The 10,410-nt window shown below is 44.1% G+C and overlaps 1 protein-coding gene across 1 annotated transcript in view; it reads left to right on the forward strand.

The window, feature by feature from the left end:
* Positions 1-7,055, forward strand: part of MAP4K3 (mitogen-activated protein kinase kinase kinase kinase 3) — a gene marked incomplete at its 5' end in the record, with an annotated part of 50,586 nt that extends 43,531 nt beyond the window's left edge. Inside the window, 3 exons of the mRNA XM_010085720.1 lie at positions 2,249-2,319; positions 4,258-4,313; positions 6,480-7,055. Of these exons, the coding sequence (XP_010084022.1) occupies positions 2,249-2,319; positions 4,258-4,313; positions 6,480-6,567 (215 nt within the window). The remainder of the gene's footprint in view (positions 1-2,248; positions 2,320-4,257; positions 4,314-6,479) is intronic.
* Positions 7,056-10,410: the final 3,355 nt, after the last annotated feature.

The following is a 10,410-nucleotide window of genomic DNA, read 5'->3' on the forward strand; positions in this document are numbered from 1 at the left end:
CACTGACCCCAGGATTCAAGGTGCAGCCTCACAAGTGCTGGAGGACAAGAGGCTGGAGAGCAGCCCCACAGAATGAGATTGGGGGTTTGGGTTGATGGTAAGCTGAGTATGAGTCAACAGTGTGCCCTGGTAGCCAAAAGGGCCAACCATTTCCTGGGGTGCATCAAGCACAGCATAGCTAGCTGGTCCAGGGAAGTGGTTGTCCCGCTCTCCAAGGCACTGGTGCCACTCTGCCTGAAGTACCATGTGCTGTTTTGGGCACCTCAATAAAAGAAGGACCTCAGACTATTAGACTGTGTCCAGAGGAGGATGACCAAGATGGTGAAAGGTCTCAAGGGCAAGACTTGTGAGGAGCAGCTGAGGTCACTTGGTTTGTTCAGCTTGGAGAAGAGAAGGCTGAGGGGTGATCTCATTGCATTCTACAACTTCCCCAGGCGGGCAGCAGAGGGGGAGGTGGTGATCTCCTCTCTGGTGACCAGTGATATGGGACACATGGAAATGGTATGAAGCTGTGTCACGGCAACTTCAAGTTGGATATTAGGAAAAGGTTCTTCACTGAGAGGGTACGTTGTCACTGGACCAGGCTCCCCAGGGAAGTACGTGGTCACGCACCAAGCCTGTTTGGACAACACTCTTAGTCATATGGTTTAGTTTTAGGTAGTCCTGTGAGGAGCAGGGAGTTGGACTTGGATGATCCATATACATCTCTTCCAATGCGAGATATTTTATGATTAACTTGTTTACCTTTACAGTACAGAATTAGTTATGCTAACTGTCAGGTCTTTGGCATCTGAAACACTTATCTCACGCATTTGACTTTGTGTAAGAAGGCTCAGTGAAAAGTTGAGCATGCTATGTAATGTGCTTCCGTAGGAGCAATTGGAATGGAGTAATAACCCTGGAGCCTTCCCTGATAAGGCTAAATGTCTTGGGAGTATGGTGCAGACCTTCAGCCTCCAAAGGAATACCTTAACACAACCTCCATAAACAAGTCTCCAGTGGTTACATACCTGGATTGTATCAGGTGCTTTTGAAAGAGGGATGAGGGGAGGATATGTGCACAGATGGAGGGTAGCAGCAGAAGAGGAGGAACAGTGGGAACAAAAATAACAAGGAGTTGGAGGGAATTTACTTCTGAGGACAAGTTTTAAAGTTTCCAGCACTTCAAACATAATGTCCCACTGAAAAGAGGACAGAAAAAAACATTGTCATGGAAAACATTTACTTTCATGGCTCCTGTTGGTTATGAATGGAGGGGAAGAAGTACATGTACTTACTACAGAGACTAGACACTAGGAAGAAATGTTTTCCTGTGCGGGGGATGAGGCAGTGGCCCAGGTTGCCCAGAGAAGCTGTGGATGCCCCATCCCTGGAGGGGTTCAAGGCCAGGCTGGATGAGGCTTTGGGCAACCTGGGCTGGTGGGAGGTGTCCCTCCCCATGGCAGAGGGTGGCACTAGACAAGCTTTAAGGTCCCTTCCAACCCAAACCATTCTGGGATTCTATGGTTCTGCTTGAAGCTGCTCACTGTGGGACATCTGCACATGCTGTAGTCCTTTCTCTGCTGGTCACAAATGAGCTACCAGTGTCCTGTTCTGGTCTGCTGGTGCATCCAAGGAGCTCTGCCTTCTTTGCTGCGTACCTGCCCAGAGGCTGGATGCAGGTGGGACAGATTCTTCCTGGGGACCTACACACTTGACCTCTCTTTGAGGAAGGCCCTAGACCCATTTCCTTTTACAGGGTTCAAATGCAGGTGTCTGTCACCATGCTTGTGACAAGGGGAAGGGCTGGGAAGTGAAGGGCCCTGTAAAGCTTTATATTGCCGTTGCAGAAGGACCATATTAGCCAATAGTTGCTGGGAAAGTGAAAAATGTCACTGCGGTATCCCTGTAACTTTTCTGATGAAATTCAATATATAGTTTCTGCTAGTATTAGAATGAGGAGGTGTTTCCCACTCAAAGGAAAGGATGTGTTTAGGACTAGACAGAAGGACAGTTTTAGGACTTTTTCTGGTTCTGTGGGAATATTTTTAAACCCTGCTCATTAAACAAACAAATAAATGTATAAATGCAGCTACTTTTGAGGCAGGTTCAGCAATTCCTGTAAGACATTTTGCAGTCTTGTGTGAGTGAACATGACACAATAAAATATACATGCACAAATTTCAAAATTGCAGTCATATGGTTTTGGCCTTAAAAGGGTGAGTTGACATGATGCCTCAAAACTGATTCTGGTGTTCTTTGTTACCAGTCTGTCTACAGGACAGCGTGTTAGCATTCTGGAAACACGGCATGCAAGGAAGGAGTTTTAGATCAAATGAGGTGAGTACTGGAATTTGCTTCAAATTCTAGCTTCCAATACAAGCCAAGCAGAGGATAAATGCATAATTCTGTGGTGTGAAAAAGAGTAAAACATTACAGTAACTTCCTAGGTTAGATCTGAAGTTAGAGTCTCATTCTGAGTGTGTTTTCTAAGTTACAAACTAATCAGTGAAGCTATACAAGAACCCTTGTCAAGTCTAACATACAAAGCAGAAAGCAACAAGAGCCTGGGCCGTGATGCCGCAGAAAATAGCCAAGCCTAATTCTTGGTAACAGTAATCTTCCCCTTAAGTTGCTTTGAAGACCAGTGTCAGTCCCTTAGCCTTTCACGTGTGGATACCAACGTTGGGGCTTTGCCAATGGTTGCATGCTCCACCGCTGAGTTAGCTTTTTGTCAGTGTCGAATATGTTGCCCGTTGTTTTTTAGTCTCTTCAGTGTTCCCTTGGCTTATGAGGACTTTGAAGATTTTAGTGCACAGCTTTCACAAGAAGTAATTTCCATTCCCAGGAGAAAAATGTCAGATTGACCTAAAGATTTTTTTTCCAAAATTTCTGTGTAGTCCCTTTTTTTCAGCCAGTTTTATGTGATTTTTAGACATTGTTAAACCATTATAAGTACACCTTCCAAACTCCTTTTTTTTTTTTTTTCTTGCTGCAAACCTTGTGCATCTATGTGTTGTGGGAATGTTGTGTTTTGTAGGATTTTAATGAGTCTTTTAATTTGGTTATTAAGAAATGTTTACAAACAGTTGTCTGAGAAATTGAGCTCATTGTGACTAATTGTATTTTAGGATACACGTACAGTCGCACCATGCCAAGTTTAGATAACTCCCCATTGTTACAAAACTACATTTATTTGCAGAAAGCCACAGCTGACCTGATCTGTGCTGACAGTGAGCCTGCTCTTTGTGGGAAGTTGGACCAAAGACTAGAGTCAGACTACTCCTTATTTCCAAATCTGCAAATGATCCATGTGGCATTTGTGCATGTTTGATCCCCAGGCATGACTGTGTCTCCTGAGAACTCCAGTGGTGAACTGCAGCACCCTGCTGTTAGCAAAGACCATGAGGAGGAGATGATGCTGCTGGGCACTGCTCTAGCTCCAGACTTTGCTAGCAGCACGGTGCAAGGCTCAGTGGATCGCTCCACCCGCTGGCACTCAGGAGCTCTAATCCAGTTTAGGGGACATGCCTTGGAGCGCTGCAGCACAAGTGTCTTCTTGCTTTGTTATTGTCAAGCCGAAGCCAGCACCTAAATGAAGAACAGAACTGAGCTGTTGTCAGAAAGCAAGCCACCCAGAAGTTTTTCTCCGTAGAACATATCTAGGTTAAGCTCTCAGGCTTTAAATTCCTTCTCGCTCCTGGCTGTCTTACTAGCCACAGCTATTAAGAAAAAAAAATGAACTAATTTTCACCTGTAATATGAAAAGTCTGGATTACCAGGCTCAGATCTTGACCATATTCATTACTTTTGGGGAATTTTATGCTATGTAGTATGTAGGAAGTGGTTATACAGGACAAAAGGTTGACCAACCTAACGCTGCAGCACATTTGTCTTTGAAGACATTATTTGTTCAGATTCCCTAATATCAGTTGGTCTATTTGGGGATGATTTGAGCTGCTTGCAAAGGTATTTCCTTCCACAGCCATGACCTTCCACAGTGGCTTGACTGAGTGGGAAGAGTGAATCAGGGAACTGTGTGAATTCTGAGAAAAGACACTCAAAACTGGGGCCAAGATTGTGCGGACTCAGCCCCACAACAAGCAGGAAGTAATTTTCTTAACAAAGTGGGGAACTTCGTTGTTGTGAATTAAAATTACAATTGTAAATTGTTAACATCAGTTATAGTCAGTTATTTTCTCTAGCTTGATTTTAGAAAACAAAATAAAACACTTGTGCACTTAACATGTAAACGCTTGTCTTATTTTTATTGTCTAGATCACACAAGAAATTTCAGATAATACAAGGATATTCAGGCTTCTGGGATCTGACAGGTATGAAGAGAAGTGATCATGGCATGCTAAAACAGAAGAATAATGTGTGTTCCTTCTACCTTGTAAAAGTTCTTTTTGCTTGTTTCTTGTGATTTCTTTTTTAGCCATCTTACTCATTCCTTTGTGTATGTGTCTACCTTTCATCACTTTAAGTTTACTCTTCTTTCTTTAAAAAAAAATAATCTTTGTCTGACTTGGTCAAATCTTTACTTTCAGATGCTCTGCTGCAGTAGGTCATCAAGATCTACTTCTTGAGACAAATGCAAAAAATACTTGAAAATTTCGATACCTCACTTTCACCCCCAGAAAGGAACTCTACCAATTGTCCTCTCAACATGACAGCTTAGGTTTTGTAAGAGCTTTTGATAATTCCCAGCATAGCTGTTCTTTGACATCTGCTTTGCAGTACACTCTCACTGTGTCTGACCCATCAGATACCAGTTTGCTGAGTCAGTAACTGCTATTTTAGGAGTGTCCCTGACTTACTCAACTTTCTCTGCCCTGCTGTCGAACTTTGTCCTTCTGTAACAGCCGTAAAAACAGCAGATGTTTTGTCTTCTGGGGAGCGCATGCTGACGCAGTGGTTTCACCAGTGATGTATTCACGTGAAGTGTGAAGATAGGCTTTATTTTTTCTTTGAGAATTGCCTCTGTCTTAGGCCAGTCACAGTAAACTCACTGCATCTTGTGGCATCTTAGAACTACCAAAAAAGCTTCATATCAACCAAAGGTTTTCCCCTTATTCTGCTTCTCCAAGCTTGATGCACAGCCCTGTAATTACCCAAAACATCAACACCAGTGAACGGTGCTGTGGCTTTATTGGCTAGCTACCAGTGACTTTTGCTGGCTGAGGGTCGGGGATTCTGCAATGCCCCATAGCTCTTTGGTAATGGGTAGTTGTAAGTAATACTCATCTCTGACCCGAGGGTTTGATTCTCTCTGTCCAGTGAGGTGTGCGTGGAGCTCAGCTTTCTTATGTCATTTCTCTTAGTTTTTGCGAGCCAGCACAGCTCAGTTTAACAATGAGTCTGACTTCACAGAGAGGCATGACATCGCAAATCATTGCCTTGGAAAAAGAACGTTTTCTTCCCCAAATACAGTTCCATCTATTTCTGGCTTACACTAATAGTCTGCCAAGTCTGAGAACACGTTGAAAGACATTGCACTGCAGTAACCATTCATTCCAATTTCTTTAGATACCATTTTGCTTGCAGCTCTGTCATATTTTGTGCTTTAGCTGTGAAACCTTTTTCCAGTAACACGTCATTTCCTAGGACATTTGTAGGAACTGGAGTTCTAAAAAGCCAAAAAACTTGACTTGTCTGATAAGAGCTTGTGTGTTGCTTTCTCCTCGTGAGCCGGGAATGCCTTATGGCATGGCGTGTCGTTCCCTTTGTGGAGCACAGTGAGCAGAGGAGAGGTTTTCTGAGCCATAGTTTTGAAGCAAGCAACCTCTCCTTGGGTGAATTGGGCACAATAGATGGATTTGAATTGCCCATAATCTACCTTCACTTCAGAGTGTTTGTGGAAGAGAATTCAATCCCGAACGTCTTGGTCCATTTAGCAGTTTTAGCAGTTCTTGCCTGATTAGAAAAGAGGAAGAGAGAAGGTTCTGCACATAGTGGTCCTTTCCTCGAGGACTCTCAGCCTGCAAGTCCTTGTCTCTGGGACTTTCAGAGCTGGAGGAGGTTTCTTGGGCTCAGGGAAAGACTAGAAATGCTCACAGAAAAGTCAGCTTTGGTGAAGACTTCCAGAACTGGAGCCTGATTAACGGGTTAGCTTTGTAAAGCTCCAGGGAAGCACAAGCCCAGGCAGTTATGGGGGTGATGGACTCTCTTCAGAAACTCCCTGAACGGACGAGAGGCAACAGGCATACACTGCAGCAAGGGCAATTGCAGCTGGATAAAAGAGGGGAAAACATCATGGTGAGGATGGTTGAACACCGCAGTAGACACCCAGAGAGGCTGTGGGAGATCCTTGAAGACAAGACACTGAGCTAGTTCTGGGGCTGGCTTCGCTTGGAGGGGCTTTTGGACTAGATGCATCCCGGGAAAGAGAAATGACCACTGGTCAGATGGATCTCAGGAAAGAATATTTACAGTTATATCCAGGGATGTGTTTAAATGAAGGCTTACTCAATGTTGTGGCTTTTTTATTTTCATTTTAGGGTGGTGGTGCTGGAGAGTAGGCCGACGGACAACCCGACAGCCAACAGCAATCTATATATCCTGGCAGGGCACGAGAACAGCTACTGAGAACGGCGGATGGCAGCAGCTCACCACGGCAGGAGAACTCCCCCGCTGCAGCAGCATTCACGGCTGGCTGAAATTGCACAAAAGCTGCAGTAACCTGACTTCAGTTACTTTCTAATTTATTGTGGCATGAGAGGAAGACGAGAATTGTTTGTGGTATGGACACATAAGCATTACGATACCACAGAAGTGCTTCATTTACTGTTATGTAGTCTTTGTACATATGCAGCATTTTTCAGCGAAACTTCTCGCTGAAGACCTCCACTGACTTTCTGTAGATAGCAGTCCTTCTGTTAAGTACAAGTGTGTTACCTGTACAGATGTAAAAGTCACTGAGGATGCAAAAATGAAATCGGGTACTATTTCAAGGACTTCTCATGTGTTTATAATGAAGTGGGATGCAAGCAACAAATATACTACATTTAACAACACTGTTGTATTTTATTAGGTGTGACTTACTAATACAAATAAATCTTCACTTTTAGAAATTGTAACCAAGGCTGTAATCAGATTACAATCTTGTTTTAATCTTGATGCAACACACTGGTGTTCATGTTTGCACAACTTCTTGAGATGTGATGTATTTAGTCACAAAGGTAAGCTGTGACTTTGTGGATATGACTTGGGCTTCAGAGTTCCTTTTTTTTTTTTTTTTTTTTAGTTTACTTGGGTAGTTTTCTTTGTGAAACAAACCAGTGAAACACCTGTATTTTTATATTTAATTACAGCTGTCCTTACAATTACTTCCCTATGCTTGAAAACAAAACTTTCTAGATGGGCGTCATTCCCAAACTAGTGGTACCTGGCTGTAACACTGCAATAGGTGTTTGAATCATTAGTGTATACAATGATAAAAATTAGTATTACTGTTTGTCTTACTAAATAGTTTCACATCCCAATGAAAAGGAGCAACATTCCACATTGTGGAAATGGCTCAGAGATGTTGCCATTTTGACTTTTTTTGGCCTTATAACCATTTCCACACTGTTCTTGATTTAGGATGTTAACACATGGCCAAAATAATTTAGTTACTACCTCATTCAAACAATACAATGGTTACTAAGTATCGCAGAAACTTTGTTTTGATCAGAATCTAATTTTGATTGCTATTTTCCAATGGAGTATGTAAATGCCAAGTTTTAGCAAAATGCACACATTTGACTCATTTTTTTGTATATTCTTTTTATTTTATTGTGATAATATACACTAAAACCAAACTAAATTTAAAGTGATTTATGGCCTGTATTATTGTTGTGATTGGTATTGCTTTGAAAGATGTTCCCTAATGTATATAATGTAAAATAAACTTTTTTTAAGATATTGTTGTACAATTAGATTACTAACTGCACTAATTTTCCACATAAGACTAAAATGGAACATACTGAGTTTTGAATTCTGCTATTAAATGTTTTTGCCAAACACAGAAGCTGGGCATTTCTGAGTGCGTGAACGGTCAGTCTCACTGTAGGCTAGCACTTGTGGGCAGGCATTATTACCCTTTTGGGCTTTAAGCAATGGATATATGCATTTGAGATAAGTCTTTCAAAATTCCACCTAGTTTGTTTTCTTCCCTCCATCACCTGGTTGTTTTTTTTTTTCCACCTCTGTTGCTTGCGAAACTTTTTTTTTTTTTTCAGCAAGGCTTTTTTTTTTCTGCCTTGTAGAAGGGGTGGTAATGCAAGCCTCACTGCTGCGAAGCCAAATTCTTAGAAACGGTGAGAACTTGTGTGTGTTTCACAGCACACTTGGGCTGCTGCCCAAGGGGGATTTCCATCCTGCCTCCCTTCTTCACTTTGATGTGCAAAAAGGAGCTAAATTTTAACCAAGTACAGTATAGCTGATGTGCTATAAATGTGCTTCCTCCTGCGGGGTTTCTGCAGCAGCTACGGCCAAGTCTCTTGCTATTTGAGGCTGTTGGGGCGTTGCTGAATTACAGGCAACAGGAGCTACGGGATATTGGGGTTTATTCTGGTTGAGCATTTTTGGTACAAGGATGCAGCTGGAAGAGCTAAAAATAAAGAGGGCAGGGTAATGGCATGCAGGAAGAAGGGGAGCTTTGTGCTCAAATCTGTTGGTATAGCCAGGACAGCTTTGCTTTACACGTGCTGCTCTCCAGCTTGAAAGACGTGGAAGAAGCAAAGGGTTCCTGCTTTTTTGAGGAATTGTCCTGTTGCAGGATTGGGGGTCTGTGCCAGAAAACTGCCTCTCCTTCATCCTGAGCTGCTCAGCTACTCAGCTGGCATCTGCCCTCCGCTGACCCCAGAAGCCTGGATCTGCTTTGCTAGACCTGCACTTGCCATGAACTGCAAAGTTTCCTTGAGCCGTGCTCAGTGGGAGCTTCCAGCACCCGCCTCCTGATGTCAGATTGAGATCAGTGTGTGGCTGACTGATGGGAGCACAGTCAGAGCCAGGAAACTAAACCACAGGCATGATGACAGAGCAAGGCTCCTGCCTGCAGCGAGTTGATGCAGCTTTTCTAACAACCTGTGTGGCTTCCCTTTTTCTTTCTCCTCCCAGCCCCTTCCACTCTGGCTGCTATTGCTGGCTTCTATCCCAGCCACAAGCGTGTTGTGATGTGGCCGCGTGATGGGACATTCACCAACCCGGCAGCAAAGTTCGATCAGTGCAGGGGCTGAGCTTGGCTCTCAGTCCAAACAGCTTTCTTAAAAGAGAACAAAGAAGCAGGGTTGCTTCAGTCCATGGCAGAAGTGCCCCTGGAAGCTGGGAAGATAGGGGAACACTGCTTTTCTCATGTTCTTGCACATCTCTACGTGCACTGCTGCCTGCTCCTGTCAGAAAGAGGATCTGGTGACCTGAAAAAGAGGGGATTCAGATGTGTCCCACTGCCCTTGACTGAAAGCAAGAGCTGTGCGAGGTGGAGCGCATGTTGCTGGCTGCCCATTCCTTGTAGCTTTGGCACTGGGACATTGCAATGGAGCTGGGGAATACAGCAATACTGTGAGCAGTGATGGGGATGGATGTGTCCCCCAGGCAGGGGGTTTTTTTGTTTGGGTTTGTTTGGTTTTTTTGTTTTTTTGTTTTTTTACAGGGTTCAGCTTTAGCAATAGCACCACATTGTTTTTGAAGTAATTGTGAAAAGGTGGGGAAAACAGCTGGTAAAGCCAGGGAACACACTAAAACCTCTTGCTTCCCCTCAAGGAAACACTTCAGGTTGATCTAAAACATGACTATAGCGAGTCATGTTCCAGGCCTGTGTCATCTGTCAAGAGGTGCAAGAAGGAGCTGGGGGAATGTGTCTGGAGCGAGGGACATGGACCCTGGTGGGCTCTGAAGTCCTCATTGTGGAGGGCAATGCTGAGTTCACTGTCTGCTCAGCATTATCCTCTCCAACAGAGCTGCATCACTGTTGCTAGAGGTCATTTCCATCCTTGGGCAGCACCTCCTTGCATGCAAGTTTTCCCTTTAGATCCAAGAAGTTCAAGTTCAGGTCCCCCTTGCTTTGCTCTGACAGGCAGCTACTCCTCGCAGTGTTTTGCAGGATGAATACAGGAGTGTGTCCTGAGCTCCTGGCCAGCCCTCAGGACAGTATGGCAATGACCCTCCACCTCATCCTCCTTTTCCTCCTCCAGCAGCACTGGGGGATCCCCCGAGCCTCTCCATGCCACACACCGACATTGTACACCCCCATTAAGCCACCCCTGCACTGGCCGTGGCCCTTGGTTTCTGCTCCTTCTAACAGCAATGGCAGTGAGTCTCATCTTCACTTCCTGACATAAGGGCAGGTCATCCCACTGCCTGGTTCCCTGCACCTCCCCATGCCACTGAGCTTCCCTCTGTGCCCTTGTGATCCAACTCCTCTGTCACTTTGACTGTATGAAAGCAGCC

This window comes from Pterocles gutturalis, unplaced genomic scaffold, assembly GCF_000699245.1.
Source record: "Pterocles gutturalis isolate BGI_N339 unplaced genomic scaffold, ASM69924v1 scaffold16185, whole genome shotgun sequence".
NCBI classification, from domain to species: Eukaryota; Metazoa; Chordata; class Aves; order Pterocliformes; family Pteroclidae; genus Pterocles; species Pterocles gutturalis.